This window comes from Apteryx rowi, unplaced genomic scaffold (genome assembly GCF_003343035.1).
Source record: "Apteryx rowi isolate R43461 unplaced genomic scaffold, aptRow1 scaffold_144, whole genome shotgun sequence".
Classification (NCBI taxonomy): domain Eukaryota; kingdom Metazoa; phylum Chordata; class Aves; order Apterygiformes; family Apterygidae; genus Apteryx; species Apteryx rowi.
The window spans coordinates 421,505-449,456 of record NW_020447686.1 but is presented as its reverse complement, the minus strand read 5'-3'; the positions used below and the strand labels follow the sequence as shown (position 1 = coordinate 449,456).

The 27,952-nt window shown below is 36.7% G+C and overlaps 1 protein-coding gene across 1 annotated transcript; it reads left to right on the top strand.

Moving 5' to 3' along the window:
* Nucleotides 1–6: 6 nt before the first annotated feature.
* TM9SF2 (transmembrane 9 superfamily member 2) lies at nucleotides 7–27,924 on the top strand. Its single transcript, XM_026058188.1, has 17 exons — nucleotides 7–61; nucleotides 3,526–3,593; nucleotides 4,456–4,549; nucleotides 5,709–5,836; nucleotides 10,211–10,340; nucleotides 11,923–12,047; nucleotides 12,927–13,038; nucleotides 15,581–15,660; nucleotides 15,750–15,858; nucleotides 15,981–16,113; nucleotides 16,362–16,481; nucleotides 18,740–18,797; nucleotides 19,439–19,598; nucleotides 21,103–21,254; nucleotides 22,280–22,391; nucleotides 23,016–23,187; nucleotides 27,248–27,924. Exons 4-17 carry the CDS (start codon nucleotides 5,811–5,813, stop codon nucleotides 27,313–27,315), a joined length of 1,557 nt encoding a protein of 518 aa, XP_025913973.1. The 5' UTR covers nucleotides 7–61; nucleotides 3,526–3,593; nucleotides 4,456–4,549; nucleotides 5,709–5,810; the 3' UTR covers nucleotides 27,316–27,924.
* Nucleotides 27,925–27,952: the final 28 nt, after the last annotated feature.

The following is a 27,952-nucleotide window of genomic DNA, read 5'->3' as shown; positions in this document are numbered from 1 at the left end:
CCTGCCGGGCCTGGCGCCCGTCAACTTCTGCGAGCCGGGCAAGGAGAAGCCCGAGTGCCAGGTGAGCGGGGCAGGGCGCGGCGGGGCGGCCCGGCCAGCCGCGCCGAGGGGAGGCCTCGGCGCCGTCCGCGCTCCCGGGGGCCGAGGTTGCTGCGCGGCCCGAGATTTTATCCCGCCGCCGTGCTTTCCCGAGGGTTTGTAGCCGCTCCTTTGTAGAGTACCAAAGGTTGGCAGCGGCGTGGTGGCCCGGGGGCAGTTGCTCCGGGGACTTGGAGCTTGTTTCGGTTTCCGGTGTAATCATTTGTGGTAAAGTGTCTGCGGTCCCTTGCACGGAGGGAAGGAGCTCTCAGTTCATCTTATGGGTTATTGTACCATTACAGAAATGGTAAACCCCTTCAGTTTGTCTCTTGGGCCCTTTTAAAGGCTTGCTTGAAAGCTGCAGAAAGTAACAGGTCGTGCCAGATGTTTGTGACTTTTTGGCAGGAGCAAGTAGCTGATGGCTACAAGCAGGTATAAAATCAAGGCAAGTACACAGCGACACTTTGCTTGTTGTGTCTTTTTGGCTGTCAAGAATCTGAGATATAGGAGCTTCTTGACTCCAGATTCTCAAATGAAGTTGACATTTATTTTCATATGTATGTAAATGCTCAGCAGAGTTCATGTGACTAAATTACTTATCTGCATTGGCCACCAAGGAGTCAAAATAATCTCTGTTCCTTTGGGTGAGCTTTAGAAGTTGTTTGCTGCTGCTGTGATGGAAATTGTGCCAGACCATGCCTGCAACTTAAGTGAGAAAGTTCAAGAGCAACAGTTTTTACAATCCATTGTCTATGAGGTGCTATTGAAAATAGCTGTTTCATGCTTTCTGGGCTCTCAACTTCTGTTATGTGAAAAATGAGTCCACAATTCTGCAAAATAAAGATCTTAAGTTATATGCTTTTGACAAATAACTTGCATTTACTTTATCCATTTGCAGCTATGAATCAATAGAACAGGTAATATGCCAAATGTGTAATGAAGGCATAGTTGCTATATATGTCTTTTCCCTTCTTTCTTGAGTATATTGTTCAATTCAGACTAGCCAAATCCTGCACTAAACACAAAACCATGGATTTCTTCACTGTTGTTTCCATGCTGCTTCTATTGTTTTATTCTATAAATGCTCTTTTATAGGATCATAGAATCTTGTCTGGAAGTGGCCTCTGGAGGTCACCTAGTCCAGCCTCACTCTTGAAGCAAGACTGTTGCCAACGCTAGGTCAGATCAGCTATGCCTTTGTCTAGCCAAGTCTTAGCAGCCTCCAAGAATGGAGAATGCGCCACCTCTCTGGGTGACCTTTACAGTACTGCACTACTTTCTTAGGGAAATGTTTTCCTAATGTCCAGGCCAAGACTCTGAAGCTGCCATTTGTGGTTCTTCTCAACATCCCTGAAAAACATTGCTATGTTTGAGTTATTCCTGTTTCTAAGCTGGGGTCATGGAAGAAAAATTTTTAAGTCAAGTAAAGTCAAGTAAAACACGTTGCCTACTTTCTTTTGTATCCAACCTGAGACACTTATGCGATCATCTTTCTCAGATGTCTTTGCATTTTTTTGTCTCATACAATGTGTACAAAATATTTGACTCCTTATCCTGAGAATCCTCTCTTTGTGCGAAGGGATGCGACATTGTCAGTGAGGCAAATAGCTAGCAGCACGAGAATGGTGAGACTCATGACTTTTCCCCCCGCCTCCAAACTGTTTCCTAATCTGCTTGGCTGTGCTCAGTTTGGCTACTTTCTCCTCTTTCTGATTGGAATATCATCAGAAATAGAATATGATCAATGCAGACCTAAAGAGTAACTCTTCCCTGAATATTAAGAATCTTCACTGTGTTTAAAAAAATTCTGATAACTAAAATGTGAACTAGTCATTGTATCAGGAATTGTTACTGAAGATGCTGATCTGCAGTTACACTTCACACATGCACTTCTTGTGGAAAATTCAGGATCATTCAAGTGAATTTCTTCCTCCCATGAAAAATAGCTAAGCTAAGGCCTTAGAGCAGCTGAGTCAGTCCAATTCCTTGCTGCTGCTGAGAGGGAGAGATTTCATTCCTGTCTTCCAGGCAGTGTGTTCCTGTCTTCTGCATTGCCCCAGCTGTATTACATGTTAAATTCTTATGTGAGGTTATTAACATGGCAAGAAACTGTCCAGCTTTTTGCCAGACTTTCTGCTGTGTTAGTGAGTTGAAGTATGACAAGAGTGTGCTAGCCAGAGGGGTAAGCAGCAGGTCTGCATGGCTAGGGGCAGAGAAAAGAGGAGCAGTGACATGTCTTCACTTAGTGAGTCAATTTAACGGCTCACAGCTGTTCATGGAGCTGCATCCTGACTTGCATGTGGACAATTACAGTAGATCAGGAGCACAGTACCTGACTGAAGTATCTGAACTACAGATAAGYGTGAACAATTCCTTTTTTTTTTTTTTTAAACTCCTCCAGAATTTCTTGACTTGGCTAAGCTTGGGTGAATTTTCACAGGGAGGAAAAGGCTCTTCTACTGATGGTGCACTTTTCATGCTGTAACAGAAAATAGATAAGTTGCTGGAAGAGGGAGGTCTTGCTCCTTTATGCACTCCCCTTGTGCTGTCTCCAGCTCTTGTCTGATTGCGCAGTAAGAAAGTTCAACTTGCTATGTTGCTAAAAACTCCTCTTTTTTAAATTTATCTGGGTAAGTCTTCTGCTGTTTTTGCCAATTGAATTGGTTTACTGTGCAAGCAGATAACTGCCAAAAACAGTGTGCGGTAAGCAGTTGAAATATGTAGGGATTGTGGGACTAGAATAAGGGAAGAGGGGTGAGACTAAGAGGGAGGAGTAAAAGACCTCTCCCTTTCAGTAGCAGCAGGCAGCCCCAACAGTAGTTAACGTAAATGGACCAAACTGTAGTCTGAAGCCACAGCAGCTTGAATTTCAGATTCTTGCTCCAAAGTTGCTGGAATCTGCTTTTGTTTGTAACTTGCCTTACATTCGCTTTGGAAATAGTTTGTTTAAAGTTAAAACACTGTCTCACTCTGAATATTGTTTACATCCTCATAGTCCAGTTTTCAGTTGCTATATAATGAAAATTGTGGACCAGCTTATGCATGCCCTTTTAAGACTTTTATTACACAAAAGTTATTGTGATGGATTTAAGATTTGCTTCTTAGTAATGTGGCTCTAGCTTGCTACACTAAACTAAAACACTGGCATCTAGCATACTTTTATTTTTCTTGTGTATTATTTCTTGCTATCTCTTAATTTGAATGGTTATGTTAGCCTAAATTGGTTTTGTGATGTGGTTACTGTTTTTCTGACTGGTAGTGTTTTGCTCACACTCTCAACAGATATAATTCATTACACAGGATTTTATGTTTCAAGATGTACAGTTACACAAGATTTTACATTTTGAGTTTGAGACTTTTGTTTACCTTATTGATGTAAATCTATACATCAGTCAAAATTGATGATATGTTTTGATGTAACAATACTGCTTATCTTAACTCTTTCAGTCTGGAATCGAGCTGTTTGTGAATAGGCTTGACTCAGTAGAATCTGTCCTTCCCTACGAATATACTGCGTAAGTATTTTAAACTCATGTAGGTTGAAAACCACTGTTTTAGAGTAACTTTAATTTATTTTTAAAAAGTATGTATTCTTAACTTTTCTGCATTAGTTGTCATTTTATAGATCAAAGTATTACTGCTGTCTTTAGTAGCCTGCAGCCAAATGAGTTAAAGTAGTGATAAGATGTGAACTTCCCATCAATTATCTTAATGAGGTGTTAAATGCTTTCTTGCTACACTTCATAGGAGTGCACAAAATATATCAGTGCCTGGTACAACAATGTAAAGTTGGTGCTTCAAAGAATACTTTCATTATTAGTATTGAAGAGCTTAAGCACTAGTTATAGCTACATTTTAATGGACGCAAATGTGATATATTTGAATATAGGTTGGAAAAACTTGGAGGATGTGCTGTTAAATCTGTTGGTGAATAAAAGTGTAATAATCTGTTTATTTAGTGGCATTTGTTGTAAAGAAGCTGTCTGTACTTTTTCAAGACTCTGGCCTACATGATTACTTTCAGGGCTGTTGTAAAACTGTATGTGAAGATTTAATCCCTGGTTAAATTTACTGTGCAAATAGGAAACTTCTCATTACTTAAGGAAATTTATATGACTGTATTAAGTAATATAAACTGAGTTTTGAAATGTCTGATGAAGAGTTTTGGGGGTTTTGTTGTGTGTGTGTTTGTTTGTTTGTTTTTTATGGGACTGATTTTCACACTTAGCTTTGTAGATTCTAGGAAGAAACCGTTTGTCTAGAAGGAAAACTGTATAGTTCCTTTACTTGTGATGAAGGTATTGACTGGGGGGCACTGTGTATAATATTTGCAGCTGACTATTTTATTAAATTCTGTATGTTTTTTTTCTAATTCAGGTTTGATTTTTGTCAAGCAGAAGGAAAGAAGCGTCCATCTGAAAACCTTGGTCAAGTCTTGTTTGGAGAGAGGATAGAACCATCTCCTTATAGGGTTCGTTCTCTGCCAAAGGCTTTTCAGTAACACGTAAATTCAAATTTAACAACGGGAGATTAGAATCTTGAACAACTTCTTCATAACAGCTTTATCTCTGAGAATTTGAAAACCTGAAACATAATAGAAATTTGTCAGTTTAACCTAGAATGAAATATATGCCTGCCTTTTGGTTTTTGAAGGTTTTTTTCTTTAGCCCCCTTTTGCATAAAACACATGGAATAATAAAGTGTCTCGTATTCAATGTTAAAAGTGAAATGATATCTTCAGGAACCTGCATGTTGCGTATTTTTTTTTAGTAGTGGTAGTAGTCAATCCTGAAAGCTGTCAAAACTAGGACATTTTTGGCAGTAAACTGAGGCAATGTGTCTGAAGGATACAAGTGGTATTGATGTATCTCTCTCTAGTCTTTATATTTTCAAAGTTGTGATTACATGATAAAAATTGTTTGTTAACTGTACTGGTTATAGTTATTCATGTCTTGCAAGGACTGGGTTTGATCCACCATTTTTTGGCTGGATCACTTCTTGTACTGGGTTTGTAATGCGGCCTGCATTAGTGCTGACAGCACAAGTGAGGAGGCAGACTACTGTAGTTCCAAGGTCGGGGGGTGATATAAGCTAGTATTGTAAGTGTGCACTTGTGTCTTGAAGCTGTGGCCTGCAATGCTGTGGAGTTTGTTTTTTCTCTTTGGAACCTGCCAAAACCCGGTTCTTGCTTCTCAGCTGTCCTTGTTACAGGGAATTGGAACCAGATCTGAAATCCTTCTTGCAGCTGTAGAGTGGAAGAATCAGCATGGTAGTTGGCCGGCTTGTCTTTTATGATGACTGAAGCTCTCACTGATTCATGTTGTAGGAGAGAACGTTCTCAACTGAATCTGTCTGGATAGCGTTGTTGCTCTGAGGTCAAATGACCTGTAATAAATCACTGAAAAAAAAAAAACAGATTTTGATTGATAGCAAGGAGCCCTTTGTGTAGGGATAATACAATGTACTCCATGATCACAGGAGGGTTCTAGAGTACAAACCAATATAAAAAAACTCCTCTGGAGGGTTAACAGCTTAGTAATTTGTTAGTTTTCCATTATGTTAGTATACATAAGTTATAATTACACAGGCTGTCACAGCATTTTTGCTGATACGTATTTCATTTTTCTTAGTTCACATTTAACAAGGAGGAAACATGTAAACCTGTTTGTACAAAAACATATGATACCAAGAAGCCAGAAGATAAGCAGAAATTAGACTTTTTGAAAAAAAGTATGCTACTGAATTATCAACATCATTGGTAAGTTGATGCCAAAATTCTTGATCAGTTAAGTCTTGTATGTTGGTGATAAGTAATTCAGTATATCATTTTGTATTTGCATGTTAATACAGATTCAAGGCTAGGTATTTCAGCTAAATCCGTTGTCATTCTGTTCTTGCAAAAGATGTTATTTTATTTGTCTTTTCCATATATATATTTTTTTTTCTCAAAGAATAAGCACCAGGAAATGAGTTTGTTTCAAAGCTTACAGCTTTRTGCGTTCTTTGTGCTGCCTTTGCACTTACTGTAAAATACTGTCATTTCTTTGCACCTGTAAATGTGAAAGTTAATCATGCCCCGGCTTGAGAAAAGTCTTAAGGATCAACAGTTCTGAGAAAGCTTTATGCAGAGTGGTGGCCAGTCAAAATTAACTAATCAAATAGTTTTGAGGAATGCGTAACTACTTGCTCCTCTCCTGTTCCTTCCTTCAGTCCCTCTGTAACAGGTATATTTGTGTTCGGGTTGTCCAGGAGTGTGCTAGGACTCCTTCTCTGCTTGGATGCCGAGGTTCTGTTCTTGTGGGCACTAACGGTGGGCAGGGCTGAATATGTACGCTGAATCTCATGCTGGTGGTTCAGTTAGGAATTAGCCATGCTAGGCACCCAGATGCAGGAGCTGGGAAACGCTCACCTGCAGGTTCCATCTTGCCATTGGAAATATCTGGCCACACTATCTGGATTTGTATAGTACATTGTATGGTGGTATGCCATGCTAACAGCAGCTGTTGGGTACAACTGTAGAAGCAACAACTTGTTCATGGTGGTGTCAGAGTTGTTGCCTGGGGGCATGTCTTTGCAAGTAGTACCTGAGTTTAATTAATTGATGTTACCCATATGATTCCAAATACATACATGCTGCTTCACAAAATCATATTTCTGTTTTCTCTAATTACATGATAATTTTCTGGATATGTTAGTAAAAACACGGGTGAAACATTGAATGTTGCCTCTGTCGTAAAATGTGATACTCTAATGTCATATTCTGTTTCTTCAGTCTTGAAACAGCCACTCATGCTTGTAAAGGCAGTAAGTGCTTTTTCTGCCATTCTTGGGAATGGATATTGGACCTATTTAGGGATAGAGTATGGCTCACAGATGTAAATCTTTCTGGGAACCTCTTGAAAATTACCGAAGTTGGAAGCTGATAGATTATGCCAGAAGGGTTCACAAGCAGAGGCCTATGCATGTTTATGTAAATGAACAAGGGAGTAATAAAAAACCTGTGAAAGGTGCAGCTACTTTTGCAGAGATTTTAAGTGTATAAGCCTAATCCAGAAATAAGCAGAGACACTGGATTTGGTTATGTTCCTTTTAAATAAATACTATATGTATTTATAATACTTGAACCACTGAATTTCACTGGTATATGTTGTTGTGGCATAAAACTTCAGCTTTAAAAATTTGTGTATATATGTATATGTAAATTAAAAATATAGTATCCAAGACTATCACCCTGTCACTTTTTGAAACAAATCACTATTTTTTTAACAAAACCCAAAACTTTAAGCTGATTGTTAATAGAGAAACTGTAACAGAACCGTGTAAAACTAATCACATGTAAAAGTACTTTAGACTGTTTTTTTTTCCCTTCAGAATAAATTTTTACAAATATATTTAGGTAACGTGTTTAAGTATATTTTTTTAGCCTATACAGCTAACTTGATAGAATTCTATTTTAGTTCTGGTAAGATGCAGCTCCACTTTTCAATATGAATATCTCCCTTTAAAAATAGGATGTTCCATATATAGTCTTATATTAGGGGGGTTTTAATAGCACTTCCACCATTGTGGGGTTTTGTTTAGTTGTGGGTTTTTTTGCTAGGTCCAGTGCCCTAGAACTTTAGATCACTTGAGATGAAAAATCCACCTTTATAGCTGTTGTTATAATGCAGGTCCCCGTCAACGATAGCTCCACAAAGTGAAGGTGGCTGACTTTTGTAACGAATGATGCATGGTCCAGGCGTGTGGTATAGGGACATATTGTGCAGGGATCAGCAAGGTAGCATAAGTGAGGATTTAATAGAGGTTTATTATGCAGCTTCAATTTATCATAAAATTCCTGGGGAACACAGATGGTGCAAAGTACTTTTAAGGTTTTAAAAGCCACTTAATAAGCTTAGGAGTTGACATACTGAATTGGACTCAGCAGCTAAACTGATCTCTTGTCTGGCAGTGTTCATCACCAGACGTTCTAGAGAGACGTATAGGAACATTTGTATAGCATATTTACCCCTCACATATAATCTTTTCAAGTCATTTTAAATTTGAAGATTAACTGTGAAAAATGATTTGCTTCTTAAATTATCAATTTGTTCCAGCATTGCTGCTTGAAGGCAGCTCAGTATGTCTTTGCTGCAGAAGATGTGAAGGAAAACCTTTATCACAACCAAACTCTTTTGCAGTAGGCTGATGGTTTACTTGTTTTAGCTCTTGCTTTTGTTAGTATTTTCATTTCACAGAGCAATCTCCAGCATATATTATGGAGGTAAAATTCCAAATATGATCCAGATGTAATGAATCTGCTGCTGGAATAGCTCCTAATCAGCAGCTTAATTATGCCTAATAGTGTGTGGTGAAGTGAGTAGGATTTGGTTGGTGTTGCTGCTGTTCAGAGCTCTGTGGGAGTCTTTGGAAACTGAGCACCTGGAAATTGTGTTTTTGGAAGGGCTTTTCTTTGCCTTCTTCCCCTGTGTCAGTATGAGCTAGGAGCATTGCCACTTCTTTCTGTCTGGTAGCTAGTGGTGGGGATGATACAGGCCTCCTTATGTTTACCTGAACAAAGGCACCATGTATCACTCTTTTTACCTCTTATCTGTTGATGCATTTAAAAAAAAAAATACTACTGTAGAAATAGTGTTCAAATATGCAACATACTAAAAGATGAAATTTTTTGTGGTTGGTTTCTGAAGTCAGAATTTCTTGTTTTTAAAAAAAAAAACAAAACTAATGAGGTATTATCAAGTATTTGTTGACAGTAATAACCTACTGGTTATGATGATGACACATTTAATTGTAAAGGTTATTCAGTAGCTTGATAAGTTTTACAAAAACATGTATCATTAGGCTTCAATGGGATGTCTTTTTTGGTCCAGTGATGCACGAAAAGTGACTGCTGCCCCACGATTTCATCTTTGAAACTTACTAATGGACCTGTAAAAACATACCTTTGAGCAATTAATATTGCCCTAAGGGCAGCTGCTGAATTTTAATCCTTGTTTAAATGATTTTATTTTGGCATTTATCTTTCAGCTGTTAAGAAAAACTTCACAATGTAAAGAAACAGGCCTTTTCCCTCCCTTTTACAAAGGGAGATGTGACCATGTTGTATATCTTTTCATATGGTTAAAAAGTATAATTTTGTTTCTGACAGTCTCACTGTTTGTAGCATGACTGGTGTATCTTACTGTATCATAATTTCCTGGAATTCCTCATGGGGGTTTGGGGTTCCTTTGCAAACTTTCCATTAAAACTGAATTGTAAACTTGCTGGGCTCAGGACTTTTAGAAGATATGAATATAAATTTTGTGAGGAGGTCATATAGAGGAAGCAGGTTTAAAAAAAAAAAAAAAAAAAAAGGAGGGCGGTTTGAAAGCAGCTACCTTCCCATAAGTGTAGTGATTCAAAGGCTTTTCTTTATGTAAACTGTTTATTAAAAGATTCCATCCTTTCATGGAACTGCAACTGGTTAGGAATTCACTTCAATAACAAAAAATGGAAGTCTCACTTCAGCTTTAATGAAAAATAAAAACTTACATTGTGCCATGAAAAATCTATTGCAATCGAGGAGCAACAAGAAAACCTGCTGGATGATTGATTGTCTTTAGGAGTATGTATGTGTGCTTGTGTGTGTGTATATATGTGTGTGTGTACATAGGCAATATTTAGGAAGGTTTTTTTTGTTTTATCATAAAGCAACTTGAAATAATAAAACTCATTTTAGCTGTTTTAGTGGATGGTTCAGGCCATTTGAAAAGACAAAATAGTGAAAGTTAATCTGTGGAATGAAAAACTTCATGTTTTGGCCTTTATTCATGAGGGAACTTTGGAAATCAGTCCAGTGAGTAGAATGTATTGGTGGTCACAGAGTAAGTCTCCCATTTCCAAGCCACTTTCTAAAGAAATATTTTTTTAAAAGGATGACGTTTCAGTCAGAGCTACATACTGCAAATCCAGTTTTCAAATGGGATGCAAATAAGTGGTGCAGTCTCAAGACATGAGATCTGAAAGAAGTTTTATTCTTGTATTTTGTCTTCTAATATCTAACATAGCATAATTAGATCAATATTAATCTATTTTAATTTACATTACACTCTGTATTTTGAAAGACTGTGAAATAACAATATATCATCTACAGGATTGTGGACAACATGCCTGTGACATGGTGCTATGATGTTGAAGATGGCCAGAGGTTCTGCAATCCTGGTTTTCCTATTGGCTGTTACATTACGGAAGATGGTCGTCCAAAAGATGCCTGTGTTATTAATGTATGTTTACAAAACTCTTCTATTCTTTTAAGGAATGTCCATTTTTTTCTAACTTAGTTTGGCCTTTCTCCTGTGTCCTGTTTCTGTGGTGAGTCCTCACAATCTTAAGAACACTTATTCCCTAAAACTGGGCAAGTATTTTGATATCTCTGTAAGTACCACAACTTCTAAACCTCTTCTGTTTAGAAGAAACTAAGAACTTTGACTCCTCTTTGTGTAATAGAGAAAAGCTGAAAAAGATAGAGGGGGGAGATAGGAACACACATAGCCTTTAGCACCTGTACGGTGTGCAGGAGAAGAAAAACATGTTATCCTTCATTGCCTGAAGAAGTCTAAACATTCTAAGGCTTCAGCTTTACATTTTTGTGGGATAGAAGTTTTTTGTTGGAAGCAGGTTTGCATAGACATGTTTGTGTTCCTTTATATGAAAATTAATACTTCCTGAAGGATTGCTTTCCCTAAAACTGTGTGGGCTAATGCAGAAGGCCGAATACAAGAATCCTGARTGAACTGTACTTCTCTTGTGAGGAAGAAAGATCTGTTGGATAATGGAGGGAGTCCCAGATAAATGCACTGCAAGATTTGTGGAGATAACACATTCCAGTCCTGTCTTCAGATTACCCCAGACTACTTCTCCAGAAGGCTGACAGAGAACCTGAAATAGGTTTTAGCTTTTCCCATTTCATAAACCTTCCCAAAGAAAACAGTTCCTGCAGTTCCTGGCCTTGTTTCCTTTCCTTTCATAGTTAATCAGTTTCAGAGACTCCAACATGAATTGATGTTGGAAATACATTCATGATCAAATACGCAATCTGACAATATTCTTTTAACCTCATTTAAATATTTTTGGTGTTGATAAAAGGAAGATAACCTAAAAGACAAGTAATTGAAGAGCTGTAGAAGAATACTTTGTTTATATAATCACCCTTATAGCTAGGGCCCTTTGAAGAAAGGGGTGTGGGGGGATAGAACCCTGAAGAAGTGAAGTACTAACTGAACTTCAGTAGACATAATTTTTGTGATTTTTAACTTCTTGTTTAACTGACTAAATTCCAAGCTGATGTATCCCTTCACCYGAGATTTGTATTCAGTGTTCTTTGCTGCTGCTTGCAGTTCTTCTGTGTGCATCTTTGGTTTGAAGTATCAAGGTGATTCTGTCACAGTGGACAGTTACTTGCATTCTTTATTCTGGAAGGTTCCATTTAATCTATGAGAAAAATACACAATTTCTTAAGATAGTTAATTATTTATGAAACACTTGTATGAAAGTTGTCGCATGACTTGTCCTATTCAGCTTCTACTTCCATTAGGTAAAATGGAACACCTTCAGTTATTGAAACATATCAGGTAAAGTTTGTCTACTTTTCAACTATAGTAAACAGTTCTTACTATTAACTTTCTGGTTTGCCTTTGAAATGCAAGGAGGCACTTCACTGTCTTCCCAGAATCCCATATCCATCTTGTAGAGGACCTTCCTGACAAGAAAACTGTATGCAGTCTAAAAATCCATTTTATAAGCTTCTGCCCAAGGCTTTAGATATATTTGACTTCCTGATTAACTTTTTTTTTTAAATCATTACAGTCAGAATTTCATGAAAAGGATACATTTTATATCTTCAACCATGTTGACATAAAAATATATTACCATGTTGTGGAAAATGAAGCCCTGGGAGCAAGACTAGTTGCTGCTAAACTTGAACCAAAAAGGTTAGTGTTCAGGAATAACTTGTCATCAAACAGTGGTGCATTCCAAGATACTTGCTTTGGTTCTGGGACCTGTTGCTAGTCAGAAATGCTTTTAGATATATGACTGGTAGGTTAGCTTTCCTGTTGATTATGTAATCAGATGTAGGACAGTCTAACATAATTTTGTTCTGAGTTCCATAGATCCTTCTGCACTATTTCCTATTCTGGCCAAAAAAGATAAAACCTGGAGGCCCTATGCATGAACCCTAATTTCTCAATTGGGGAGCACTTTACCTTGCGACTGCATTCAGTGGCTGAGGCAGGAGTTACCAGAGTGCAACATTTGATGTCTTCAGCAATGAAGATTTGAATAGAAAGATTTCACAACTATGTTAGTTCATTGTTCTGGTGTCTATATGGCTTTTCCACAACTGATGTCTGTTTTATCACTTCTTGGCATCTTATCTTTCTTTTCTCTTGTATTCTTAGTATAACTGAGCTTGTTGCTTTGTTGCTCCAGTATCATGATCAGTTAGGTGGCAGAAAAAATATATTTTGTTTTGACAGAAGTTAACAATTCCATTGTATCATGACTTTTTGTTTGTTTGGGGGTTCTTAAGAATACTCACACTTCTTTAATTTTGGTGCTCTGTTTTTGAGACTGTTCTACAGGGGTTTTTTTAGAAGAGACAGCTTGTGTTTAGAAAGTTCTGATGGCAAAAATTTCTGCACTTGTGATACGTTCCTTGCGAGTTCTGAAAATCAATAACTGTTAGGAACAATTTTTATATTTAAGGAAAGAGACCTGAATGAGACTGATACTTGTGTGGACTTGTATAAATGCTTTCTTAATAGTGTTATCAGTCAAAGAGCTTTCATCTTGTGTTTTTCTTCCCACAGTTACAAGCATACTCATCCAGAGAACCCTGACTGCTCAGGTGTACCTATGGATATAAGTAATAAGGCTAATGGAGAAGTCAAAATTGCTTACACATACTCAGTTACTTTTCATGTGAGTGTTAAGCTTTTTTTGTGTTACTATCCCTTAATAGCAAATCACCTACATTATTAATCTTAAGAGATGGATAACTAAAATTATGTCAGAATAGCAAGTTTGTCTTTCAAAAACTCTTTTTTTCATTTGAACTAGAATGTCAAATATGACTTGGGGTTTAACTGCATGACTTAAATTTTACATAAAACCCCCCACTAAACTTAAAAATCCTGTATGGTTTTTAAAAGAATTATACTTTCCATGTCTGCCTAGGTTGTCTGGTAGATTAGTTCCCAGTCCAAGCTCTAAGCCTGAGAAATTACAGGTTTCAGCAAATTAGTGTGGTGGGCAGGTGGAAGCTGGTCATTTTCTGCTCTCCTGCTACAAAAGCTTTTTTTCTCCAAGGTCTTCCTCCCCTGGAAATCTGCCAGAGAGTAGGAAGCTGGTATTCTTTGTTCCTTTGCTCTCTATTTAAAAGCAGAAGAGCACTATATTAGGCAACTGCAGGGAGCAATATTTGAATGTGTCTCATTCTGGTGACAGACTAGACAGATGTATTTTTTTTATGGAATTTGCTGAAAAACTGTTCTTCAGAGTATTAGTTTAAGACCTCAAAAATGCAAACGGAGAGCTAACACGAGTGAATGCTGTAACTAACTGGACTTGTTGATTTCCTGTATATGTGTTGAAGGGATAGTTTACACACAGCTATTACAGCTGTTCTTACTTCCGACCTCAATGATTCTGTGATCCTTTTGAGGATGGAGTCTACTACTTACCTTTTTTGTCTTGTTACGGATTTTCATCAGAATTTTGGCAATTAACAGATGAGAAATATCAATAGGGCACCTATTAATTTTGTTTAGCTATTTCAACAATATTCTTGTGGTTATTGCAAGGTCARTGGTGTCTTTCTAAATGGTAGGCCATTGTCAGATAAAGACTGTTCATATATCTTCCCTATTTCTAGACTTCAAGCTTGCTATAGGATTCAGTTCAACTATGGTGAAATGGAGACAAAATGTTTGATCTTTAAAATTAGTTGGAAGGTAATGCTGATTTTGTGTGGAAACTACTGCCACCATCATAAGTGTGCAGTAAAGCAATGCTCTTGTAATGTCAGTCCATCTCCACACTTTCTCAGTCATGAACCATTTTTTTTCTTTTATAAGCTGTTGCAGTGTTTTAAAGTTTACCATGGTAGTTCTTGACTCTAGTAATGTACTGGATTACATGGCAAAGTACAAAATACAATAAATACTTTAAGAAAAATATTTAAAAGAGGTTATGTTACGTATGACAATTGTGATATTTAGAGAGGTTGCATCCGATCAGGATGCTGAAACTGATTTGTATACTAAAAAGTGAGTATGTCTTGGAAACCTGTGAGAAGTTAATAATTAAGGAGCRAACTTAGCTTTGCACTGTTATATTGTTTTTCTTATAAAAATGACACATCCAGCTGTGTGCGTTTTACTGTCTTGTGCATAATATCATGTCACTTGGAGGTCTTCCTCTGACATTTCATCAAGTTGGCAGATAAGGTTGCCTCAGGAAGAGGGAAAAGAGCCAGTATAGGTATGGGGGAAAATGTGGTTCTATCCTAAAGTCATTGATGTAGTTTAGAAACTTGTTACTTGCATTGAGACATAGTTTTTGCAATGACCTGGATATATGATCTTGCTAAATTTTCCAACCCACTGGCTTTTATGTTTTTACAAACTAGAGTTACTGGGAAGCAAGCTCTTGTGTATTACAAGTTATTGAAATAACACCTTGTCAGCAAAACACCTAGCTATTTTTATTAATTGATTTTAGTATTTATGGTTTGTTTAATAGCAATCTTCATGCTGATCAGCACTATTTATTCCATTTTTCACATCTACTCTGAAAAGTGAAACACAAAAAAAAAGCTCTTTCTGAAGCATTTCTGATCAATGAATATTCAGTCTGTATAATGAGTTGAAATACATAAAATTTCTTTTCCTTTACTGACAACATAGACATTTTACTATTGTCTCCCCACCTGTCTTGCCGTATAAGCTGACTGTAACTGGAGTGGTAGTTAGTAAATAAAATTTGATGCTGAAACAAGGTTGTACTAAAGGAAAGAATAATTTGGAGAGGGCAGCACTAGAAAAGTGGAAAGCTCTGCTTGGTACTCTTTCTGTAGCAGCACTTGGTTTCTCAATGTCTGCGGTACTGACTTAGGTTTGCTAAAAAACTAATATTCTTTAATATTAGAGCTGATGATCATTTGAATTCCAGATGAACTGATGCAATTCTTGAAGGGAGGAAGCACGGTTAAATTAATTTGATATGGCTTTATATCCTAAAAAATACAGGTGCTAAATACTATTTAGAAAATATTTTTTTCTAGATTCTGTGGTCAAATCTTAGGTTTGTTTTAGGCAGTTACTATTAAACTATCCACTTTAAGCCTTGTAAAATGGAAGTTTTATTTTGTTATATGGTTGAAGATTGCTTTACATGAATAATAACTTGTAAATTTAAGTTGGAGACTGACTCTGTCATGAAACAGAAACGTTTACTCTTTCAGGAAGAAAAAAATATAAGATGGGCATCAAGATGGGATTATATTTTGGAATCCATGCCTCACACTCACATTCAGTGGTTTAGGTGAGAAGAAAGATATTTGTATTCAAGTGTTCTGTCCTGAAGAGTTTTCACATTGGAATTTTAATGGTGAATTTTTTTTCTTAATACAGCATCATGAATTCCCTGGTGATTGTTCTTTTTCTGTCTGGAATGGTAGCTATGATTATGTTGAGGACGCTGCATAAAGACATTGCAAGATACAATCAGATGGATTCCACTGTAAGTCTGGAATGTACCTCCTAAAATGTATTTGGAGTATAATTTTTTCAGCTAAATATTTTTCTGTAACAGGCTATTTAAATGATGATCCATTATATTAAAATAGTGTATTTGCTTTACAGGAAGATGCTCAGGAGGAATTTGGCTGGAAACTGGTTCATGGTGATATTTTCAGGCCCCCGAGAAAAGGAATGCTGCTGTCTGTTTTTCTAGGCTCTGGCACACAGATCTTAATAATGACTTTTGTTACCCTATGTAAGTAATATAGTGGGGAAGGAGATAGTTGAGTACAAAGGATCTCTTACTGCTCATTGCATGGCACTAACAAAAATGGTAATTTCTTTTTTGTCTAGAAATTTTATAAAAGACTAAGATTAGAAACAGCTGAGCTGGTACAGTAGATATACAACTTAATATACGTAGATTTTAAGAAAATAACTGATGTTCTGGCTTTAAATCAAACATATAATTAAGTTCTAAAATTCTGCGTATTTGCTTCATAGTTTTTGCTTGCCTGGGATTTTTGTCACCTGCTAACCGGGGAGCTCTAATGACCTGTGCTGTAGTCTTGTGGGTACTGCTGGGAACTCCAGCAGGTTACGTTGCTGCCAGATTCTACAAATGTAAGTAAAAGTTATTTAAAATGACAGGGCTTAAGTTCATTAGACTAAATTATCATCACAGAACTGATTTTTATTTTATGGTACTGTTTATAGTTTCCCTCAGGGTAAGATGGAGAAATGTACTTAACAACAGAAAACAAATACAAAACAGTTAAATCATTTTGTCATAGTTAAATGACAAACTTAAATTGTTTTTGATGTGATCATGCCTAAAGACCCTGAATTGCTCTCACAGCTATGTACTTATGGGAGGGGGAAACAAATTCCATTTTAATAATATTAAGTTCGTTACTTCTGATAGTTTTGTACTTCCATTTTCCTACAATTGGCGGGGGGTAAATTTACTTTCAGTTTTAGCCACAGATGTTGCTTTTTCACACACACACACACACACACACACACACACACCCCAAATCATGAAATCATGAACCCCTCTGTACTTGCTTGCCTGAGATTTTGGTCACTTGTCTGCATTAGTTTGTTCCTAGCTGTTTGGAAGACTGGTACTGGTCAGGCTGAAGGAAAAAAAAAAAAAGTTACTAGGAGTTCTCTAGTGTGGAAATCCACCCAGTGGTGTTTGGGCCCTTTATAGTAGATGATATTTTCTTCAATTGATCCCAGTTAGCTATCATTTCAAGGCCTACCAACCTTAAATGGTTTGTCCCTCTACCCTTTGGTTTATTTTGAGGTGAAGCATGCTGTTCCTCCTACAGCTTGTTTTACTTACCCTATTTAAGGTACAAGACTGTTCATGACTTTGAGCTAGATCTTTTGGACTGAATTACTTCTGACTGAGCTATGAAGGGAATTTATTTCTGAACTGTGACCTGGCTGTAGACATTGGAGTCCTTCAATTTCTCCTAACCATTATGCAATTTTCATGTGGGGAAAACCACTGGGGAAAGAGGATTAGTATTTTGAAGGGAATTTTTCTACAGCGATGGTGATGAGGTAGTAAATTATTCCCTTGTCCTGCTCTTCAAGCCAATCAGACTTTAGTGGAATGAAACTTTAGGACTGAAAGCATAGCTGAAAACAGAAGTACTCCTTACCTCATGCTGGATGTTTTGTATTTTGAAAATATTTTGAAGTATGTTGATGGTAAATTGGTTCTGTATCTTCAGGGAAGAGGTGGCTAGTAATAGTCTTTCATATTGTGTTTACTGAGAATCATTTAGTTGATATTTGGATATTCTATTTAGTGAGACAGGCACTGCTCCAAAGATATGCCTGTCATCCATGACAATTGGTGATTGTATACTGTATAGAGAATGTAAACATGAATGTTTCTCCTTATGTTATACAAATAAAATACTGTGAGACATATGTTTCAGTTGTATTTTGCTTCATATGTTTAGGTTTTAGATTTTTTTTTGGTTAATGTTACATTTAAAATGAAGCCTGTTTGAAAATAAATGGTTAATCTTAATAACCAGTGCCAAGTTCTACCAAGATTTTATGAAGGGATAGAAACCTAATTAAAATCACTCTAATCATAATCACTTCTGACTCTTGAAATAAAAAAGCATATCATTATGACACTGCTCAGATGAAGTTGTCAGCTTCACTGAATTCCAGCAGGATATTTTAATTTTGAAAGTATTCTGACTAGAATTCCTATCAGTGTATAACAAATTCATAATGCTTTGTGTGGTGTGTGTGTGGGGGGGGGGRGGGTGGTTTGTTTGTTTGTTTTAATAAAGCTATCCTTGGTCTTGTGATATCACCACTGCTTAATGCTTTTAAGACTAACAGAACATTACTGTTCCCTGTAAGCATGTTACTCCTGACTTCCTTGTAAGATTCTTAGACAATAAGTATTTGAAGATAACTGTTAAGCTTGCTTTTCCCATATTTATATTTTTTCTACTCAAACCTGCAGTCAAATGTTGGAAAGCTTAAACTGCTTGAACGCTCAAGGTTTATACTGTTTTTAAAGACTTAAGCACACACTGCAAATCTGTTTCCTTCTTTTAACATAGAAAGATAAAGTTGTCAGAGGCCCAATTTATTTATTCAGATACTTTTCCTGACCTTGGTTTGAGGTTTTCTTTGCTTTGAAGCTCTGTGATTAAGCAATATGATGAAGGAAGTTCATTTTCCTAACTAAGCATGTAGTGTACTGTGTTAAACTTGGGCATGATAGCAAATTTTTTATTTGAGTTGTTGCAAGCTAAGTATAACAGCTAAATGGACTGGAAAATTAATAGTTGTGAGCTTAATGCATGTTTTGATGACTGTCAAATATTTTAATATAGCATTTGGAGGTGAGAAATGGAAAACAAATGTCCTGCTGACATCATTCCTTTGTCCTGGGTAAGTCAGAGTATAGCTGTGATTGAAAGAATTAAATTGCTTTTCTGACACGCATAGCTAATTTTAAGCTTCAGCTATACAAGTAAATCTTTATTACATCATCCCTTTGTTCCAGATACTATGAGAACACCAAGGTGCAGTTGACAAAGATAAATATGTTAATGGCATATCATCCTTGGATTTTTTTTTTTCTGTAAGCTTTTTGTTTGTTCTTGACACATGGAAAGGTTGATTAAGTAAGAGCACCATGATAGTAAGTTTTAGACAGGCACACTTTGTCATTGCTTTCTCTTGTACTCTATAGGCTGTTTCTCTGACCACTCTGTAGTTGGTCTTATATGGTGTCATATACTGTATAACCATTGTGCTAAATTTTCCTACTTACTCACAGCAAGCAGTCTTACCCTAAAGTGTAGTTAAGGCAAGCATGTATTTGAAACTGTTTAGTTGGAACATCAGCTCCTGCTGGAGTTCATTCCCACCAGATTAAGAAAGAAGGGCTAGCTTGACCTCTTCATTTTAATATTTTATGTATGTCACTTGGTTTTAACAGATTACAGTAAAATCTTAATAAAGTGCTATTGCTAACATTATTAAATTTTGAGTATTTCTGTGCTTTAAGTATGTTATGTATTTTTCAGAATTGTATTTGCAGATTTTTTTATCATGAACCTCATTCTCTGGGGAGAAGGCTCTTCAGCGGCTATTCCGTTTGGTACTCTGGTTGCTATTTTGGCACTCTGGTTTTGCATATCTGTACCACTGACCTTTATCGGTGCCTATTTTGGTTTTAAGAAAAATGTAAGTGTTTTTCTTAAGAGAAATTGTTTTGTAAGTGTGTGTGTGTGCGCACGCGTGCACTGTATAGACTATGACTGAAGTAATGCCTAAGTCACTGCAGTCCTGTTCAGTTACTTTAGAATTGTGTTAGACACCTGATCTTGAGATTCCAAGATTTCTGATTTCAGTTGGTCTTTAGTGGTGATGATATACCTCAACAATGATTAGAGTTATCATTGTGTTGAACTGAATGGCTGCTCCAGATACAGTGGTGATCTGGGCATTCTTTATTTTAATTAGCATGTCCTTCATTACTAGAAAATTTTCTTGACCTAGTCAAAAATAAGGAAAGTAACTTACTGATTTCTGTTTTTTCCCATGTTTTTTGTTTCTTGGCTCTGTCCACATTGAGTCTTAGGAAGGATATTTTCTGATGAAATGGCTAGACTTCTCTTGAAGTCTCCGTGTATTCAGTAAATGAATATCACTGTTTGGCAGCCACTGACTAAATTAGATGGGACTTCCTCTTAAACTGACTGATATTACATACTGATACAAGGACTCTTTGTGACATGAGTGACCAAAGCCTTCTTAAATAGTGAAATTGGTGCTTCCTTTTTGCTTAAGAAGTGTTTTACTGTGCCTCACAAACTAAAAATATTGGAACTAATAGATTTTGAGTTTACTTCATGTATAGGAAGCCAGAGTTCCAGCTCTCTAACTCTCAAGGAATGCCTTCTGAGAAAATTGAAGTATCCTAGGAGTTTTTTTAGATCAATTGTAGTTATCCCATTTTTATTAACCAGAATTCAGAACTTTTTTTTTTTCCGATAGCCAGGTTGAAATTCCAGCAAAAAACCTTGCCGTGTACAACAACAGCTACTTTTTAAAAGGAGGATTTGATAAGCTGCAAGGCAATGTAAAAGATGTCATAAATATGTTAAAATTGAAACAAGAAAAGAAGCACCTGGCCAAACTTGTTGGTGCTCTTGATAACCTTTAAGAAAGGGGAAAGATGATAAAGTGCTCATTTATCTACCTTAAATTTTTCTTATCGCCATGCTGATCTATGCATGCAGCTTAAATCCATGCCAGATTTAATCCTCTCACTTTATAAGTTTACCCTAATGTGATTCTTGAAGTACGTCCTAGAGAATAACATACCAGGGTGGTTTTTAGAAGGGGAAATCAGTCTGCAGCACCACTGTCCCCAAGTTGAAAAGTGGAAGGTGAGCTCAGGCTCTGTAACAGATCACAGATTACTTAATTGTGAAGAGGGAAGTGCAAAATACTTGTTGCTCTGTTTTCTGCAAGAGGTCTCTTTTAAATGGTTTGCTCTGCAGATGTTGGTAGCAGTACCGGTTGCAAATGTAGACATATAGTGGTAGATGGATGTATGTTCAATATAAATAGTAATAGACTTGCCAGAAGTAGACTTCTTTTCTTTTGTTCCAAAAGAAAGCAAAAAGGCGGTGATGTACTTTGACTTGTTATTTATTTAGCAATCTCTTATTCTCATTTAAAGGCTATTGAACACCCTGTTCGCACAAATCAAATTCCTCGTCAGATTCCTGAACAATCATTCTATACAAAGCCATTACCTGGCATTATCATGGGAGGGATTCTGCCTTTTGGGTGTATCTTCATACAGTTGTTCTTTATACTTAATAGTATTTGGTAAGTTAACTACAATCTATTTGAACTTTCTCTATCATACAAAGTTGTAATTTCTCTGCGAAAGTCTTTCTTCAGGATGTTTTGATTTTGGGGGCTGCGGAGTTACCAAGATACTGGTAAAAATGTGAATGCATCATTTTAACATTTTGTGGGTTAGAAGGTATTCAGTGCCTGTATTGCTTGTCCAGGCATGCAGAGAAGTGGCTGTGATATGCTTAGCAATCTACAGCTGACCTACAATATTCAAATAGTTAGGTTTCTCACGCTGCTTCTCTGACTTCATGTGGAAGTGGCTCTGAAGCTGACATATGGCATATAACTTGAGAATAGTAAGTATATTAAAATTGACTGGAGTTTTTTGTTGGGCTAGAAAAGCCTTATTGCTACACGGAGTAAAATAAAACACCAAAAGCTTTTCCTAAATCTTTAGAAAGGCACCAGGGAGTAATTCTTTTAAACATTGAGAATAACCCACTGAAGACTAGTTCAGTGTTAAGTGAATTCTGATGTGAGCTCACAGCACACTGACAAACTAATCTACTGTGAGAAATTTGCCTTCCTTCTGGCACAATTTAGTTATTGGATCTCTTTAAACTGTTTCTGAACCTTGAATAGGTGCCTGTACCCAACATACACGTCTACAGCATTTGAGATTTCTTATCATTTGGCAACTCTGCCCCTTTGATTGAAATGTGAGGTGAAATCCAAGTTCTGCTGAAGTCAGTGGAAGAGGTCACGCTGACTTCACTGGAACCATAATTTCACTGATTATGTCCAGTCAGTTCTTTCCTAAAACCCCAAATACCAGGGGCATGCTTTGGACTCGCTTTCTCACTGTTTTCAGACTATAGCTGCTGAGGGTCATATTCTTCATTTAGAAAGCAAATTAGTCAACTGTATGACTACACCAATGACAGTACCTCAATAGGAAATGAAATAAGGTGACAGTGATATTACTGCATATGACAAAACAATATTAGAATATTGTCCATTTTAAATAGTATTTTTTGGAAACTCTTTTACAGGTCTCACCAGATGTATTACATGTTTGGCTTCCTGTTTCTGGTGTTCATTATTTTGGTTATTACATGTTCTGAAGCCACAATACTGCTCTGCTACTTCCATCTATGTGCAGAGGTAAGAAATATTCTTCAGTGTTCATGTTTAATACTGTTTTAAGGATACTTCCACAGAATTTTAAGGCTTTTGTAATTGGAAATAAGCATTACAGGATTTAACATAAATATAGTTAGTAAATGTCTTTGAAGCATGTTTTAAAGTAAAGCGAATTCAGGCTACTTCTGGCAAAACTTGTAATAAATATTAAAACCCTGCACTGAGTACCACTAAGTCGGAGAGCTCATCTTCAGAGTCTAAATTCCTGTCTTCTGAAAGTGTTAAACTAATCCATTAATTTTGTTTAATCAATGTGCATTTTTGCATGTGCCCAATATGCAGAAAAGTCTCTGTAACTGGCAATAGTAGGCCTGGCTTATGTGATTATTTGGGTTTTTAGATTTTTGCCTATTTGATACTGATCTTTAGCTTTCTTATCTCTAATTGTGAATGGTCTAGTTAAAGCAGTGATGATTATAGTTTTTGTATGTAGACAAACACTATGCAAACTGACTTTTGGATAAAGTGATAACAGAGAAAGTTTGCTTGTAGTTCTGCATTTGGTAAGATGGTCAGTGTGTTAGAGGTATATGAAATATTACTCAAGTGTTTCTTCTTTTTCCCCCCCCCCCCACCTGCTTCTAGGACTATCACTGGCAGTGGCGTTCATTTCTCACTAGTGGTTTCACTGCAGTTTATTTCTTAATATATGCAATACATTATTTTTTTTCTAAACTGCAAATCACAGGAACGGCTAGTACCATTTTGTACTTCGGTTATACCATGATTATGGTTTTGATTTTCTTCCTTTTCACAGGTAAGTATATTGAACCTTGGTTAAATGTTGAGTCTAACTTTAGCTTTGCTCAGGAGAACCCTTGGAAAAAGTTATCTTGATACAAGATCATAAATTAGTGTATAGTCTTTGATTTCTGCTGATCTAGTTCTATTGCATTTTGCAACTCTCTGATCACAAAATCTAATGAAAGAGATAAAATGGGGAGGAGGCAGAAATGGACTGCCTGACTGAGGAGTTGCCTACAATTAGATCTTCACACATGACATCTTTGAGCAAGACAAATAGTTCTCCAGATTTCATTCCTGTATTAGCTGTGTGACAAACTCCATTTTTAAGTTAGTAGTCTTTGACAGGAAAAACCCTTCAAAAACACCATGAGGTCTAAAGTTACAGTGGCAATTAAAAAAAAAGAAACGACAACTTTTGTGGGATAGAGGGAAGGGATAAAAGATGAGTAAAAGTTGACAGTGAAGACTTTTTTCTGTGTTCTCTCTACTGGAACTTTTTACCTGCTTTCTCAGTTGCACTGAAGAAGTGACAGGGGAAGGGAAACAGAACTGCTTAAGCAAAGTTCTGATAAGACTATATCAGAAAATGGTTATCTTCATTGTCAGCTCCTGAAAAAGCACCCGTCTTATGTGCTGCACTTCAATTTCCTCTTCAGTAAATGAGATGAGGTGACAGTCTTCTCTTTGTCATCCTTAATACTAAAAAGGAATCTTCAGTCACACATGATAAGCATGCCCCCTTGTTTGGTGTCATCTAGCAACTCCTCAAAAACCTTGAAGATACTGTATTGCATTCCAGCAAAATATGTAACCAGTCTTCGTGGACTTTAGCATACAGAGCAGTATTTTTTAGACTATTTTGAACTGAGAGTTGCTTTAAACGATTTAAAGCTCCACATTTATGATAAGGCTTAATGTTTCCTGAGGCTCTGATACGGATTTATATGTATACCTATAAAGGCTGTATTTTGAGCCCTCCCAGAACTCCAGTGGCTTGCCATCAGAGCTCTTAATACAGGTCTCACTATAAGTAGAATTTTCAGTTCTGCGTAATATAGAGGAGAACCAAAAAAAGAGTAACAGAATATTAATTTCAGAGACCTCGCCACTTCAACCTAGGAAATACTGAAGCGGTTTGTACACCACGACAGATTGCAGATGGTGATGATCCAAGAACAAGGAACCGAAAAGAATTTCTTGGGTCATTGTTTATTAAAAGAAGGGAACTGGACTCAAGTAGGTTATGTAATCCCTTTAAAAAGTGATCAAACTGAGTTCTAAAAGCAGTTAGCTTTTCTTCTATGCTTCTCTTAAAAAGTCAATCTAATGTCTTTTGGTATTGTTTGTGAATGTTTTGTGAATTACAGCTCTTCTTTACTTTTATTTATATTTTATATACTGATTAGCAAGCTGTTCTAAATAYGTAGATCTGAGATTCTGCCTTCCTTTCTCACCCCGTCTCTTTTATTTCTCACTCTGCCTTTTTTTTTTTTAACCCATGATTTCTTATTGGGGTACTAATAATCTCATTATACGAAAGAATTTAAGAATGCATGGTTGTTTGAACTAGTAACAATGTGTACTACAGTATGCAGATCAATTTTGAATGTAGTGCAAATTTATAACGTGGCATGAAAAAAAAAATAGCCAGGCCTTACCTATGAGTAAGGTCAGTTAATTTAGTTTCACTAGCTTTTCTAATAAATATTGGGCATGTCTGCTGTTAGTAGATAATTTTGACCAAACCCACAAGTGTTTACCCCATCTGCTTTATTCAGTCTGTTCTTCTTTGGATACATGCAGTAGTTCTGGAGTGTGCACGTGCAAGATAAGGCGGACTGTGCAGTAAATCTTCCATGCTGAGATTTGGCTTAGCTGCCTTTCTGCACCTGAGCACCATACAATTTCCATCTTTCATTTGTCTTTAATCTTTCAAGTCAGTCATGTCACATGACATCGTCTGAAGGCATTAAGATGTGTCCAGTGCATCGTCTTTTCCTTTGCTCTTTTGTTCACTTCCAGTTGGCCATCAGCATTTAGTTGTGCAGTGTCTGCCATCAAATTTAGGGAGTCCTTTTTGGGGTGGGTTCACAAGGATGCAAGGGCCAGGTGGTTTATCTCAGACCTCTTGGGTGCTTTCTGTGGTGGTCATTTGTACATAACTGGAACACTGGAGAGACAAGTTATGCTGTGCAACTCAAACTAAACTTCTAGAGTCTTATGCTGTAGTTCTTGGGAAATTTCAGTTTCAGTGTCGAAATTAGGTGAGGATACATCTGAAGTTAACCATAGGGTCAAAAACTTTGAGAGATCATATGCTTTTCAAGACATCATAGGATTTCCTCCTCCCCCACCCCGGTGCAAATAATCCTTTAATTTGAGGAACATTCATGTTTCTTTAGACTTGAATAATTTTGTCCATTTGGCCTGGTATGCTAAATTTCTTCACAGGCAGATACATTCATTTCTTTCCAAGGTTTGTTGAAGTGCTTTGAGATGAGGCTTTACAGAAAAAGGTAGAGGCAGGGTAAAGGGGTAGGCAGTTCTTCTCCAGATTCTTAAATGAAATAACACACTAGCAGTTTAGCAAAAACTGCTCCTAAGGGCAACTGACTTCTGTGTCAAAATGATAAAGAAGCTAAAAAGAGAAAATCATAATTGCTGTATCAAAACTATTCTACTGCTGCTTACTCATCTGTTAAAAATTGTCAGTATCAGGAAGGGTTTTGATGGTGCCCTGCTGCTATGTCAGTGTAACACATGCTTCAGGAGCTTGCTTCCATACTGCATTCCAGGTCATTGATCAGCCTCAGCAGGCAAAATACCGGGAGCTACATGACAAATCTTTGATTCACAGCTGGGACCAAAACTACGTATTGTAGTAAATGAGTCAGTTAAACATCAGTAGTTTAGCAAGCGTGAAAAAAAAAAAAATTGTGATATCATTCATGGCTCCTTGCAAGCTTTTATAGTGAATGAGTTGGCGCACAACTTTTTATTGTGCTGCTTCTCAACTCTTAAATTAAAAGGTGTGTGTGTGGGGGGGGGAGTTGTTTGGTGTGTGTGTGTGTGTGTTTTTTTGTTTTTAAGAGCTTATTTATCTCTTGCATAAGTTAAGGCTATGATATTACTAGAGTTGCTCAAGCAAAATTARATCATCTTCAGGGCTTTTTTCCTGTCCTAGTTCTTGTGGGAAGTGCAGGTTCCCCTAACAGGTGTTTTGAGCTGCTTTCAAGTCCATTATCTTTCTGATTGAGGCTGTATTTTGAAAGAATACAGTTAGATTGACAAAGCCCAACTATATTAACTACTCTGCATTTGAAGGAGTATTTTGTTTAAAAACTCGTGTTTGTTGGATCTTCACAAAGAAAAAGGATGCAGCTAATTCTGCTTTATCTAAAAGGCTTATAATTAATCAGGGAAACAAACTTCACCCTTTAATTTCAGTTCAAGTTTGCTTATACCTTTTGACTCATAAGTATTTAGAAGTGCTTATTTTGGGGTAGGTAACACAAATGTTTTCAGTAGGACATACAAGTTCCATCGTAACTTCACCATGTTCTGAAAATTGTATTAATTTGATTTAAGCAGGAATAAATGTAGTACTGTAATTTCCCAAGACCTTGACACAGACTAAGAAATGTGAAGCCCTTTCGATGCTGTTAATCTAGTTGGATTATTAAATGTACAACACTGTTCTGACCAGTTGAGCAGGCCTGTTAGTATGTGTAACTAGTCAGTGAAGGGGGTGAAATGGAGCAGTATAAAAGAGCTGAACTGGGGAATAATGAAAGCAACAAAGAAAAAATATAGAGGAAGAGAAACAACACAGAGTCCTCCACAGGATAAGCTCAGTGACTGTGAAAATAATGAGATACTTTATATAGTTGTTGAAGTCTACAAAGACCATGTTCTGTCTGTAAATTTCTATTATCTGATTTGTTGGATGTACCGAGAACTAAAGGAAGGAGATTGCATGTGCATATATCCTAATTTACAAACTATAAATAGAAATTGAGGATGTCTGCTATGTACATTGTCCCAACATAACTTTTTTTTTTTTTTTTTAGGGACAATTGGATTCTTTGCATGCTTTTGGTTTGTAACCAAAATATACAGTGTGGTAAAAGTTGACTGAAGAAACCAATGTAAAGAATTAACACAGAAGAGATATAATCTTCATTAACATAACTTAAAGACCTGGTCTAGTTGATGAACTTGGGCTTTATCAGAAGTATTGGCTTCCTGTTCTTTGAGAATGATACTGAATATGCAGCTGCCCCAAACACTTTTTCCACTAACATGTTTGTATTGTGACTTAACAACCTGTTTTCATTCAGATCTTAATGAAGATCGGAGTTAGGATATTTATGCATTTGTAAATACAACTGTCCTTTAAAATAAATGTTAAATTCTAACGGCAGAATAGAAGTGGCTGTATTACACAACTTAATGATACTTCTGATTAAAGTACAACTGTAAATATGATTTTCTAGCTTGGTAGGTGGGATGAATTATTTTTCTTTGAGGGAAATGAGACTTTTTATTCTGCTAACTTTGAAGGATGACTCTTTAAGAAGTGTTGCTTTTAGTTTGGATGTGATTTTTATTTTTTACTGGTATTATGTCCATAAACATTCTGATTTCTGTGACTTCATTACTTTCAGTGTTCTTGGCCTTTTAAACTATGTGCCTCTGAGTCCTTGAATTTATAAATTCATGATCTAATAAATATTGTAAAAATGTCTTTGGTGGATCATTACGTATTATAAGTT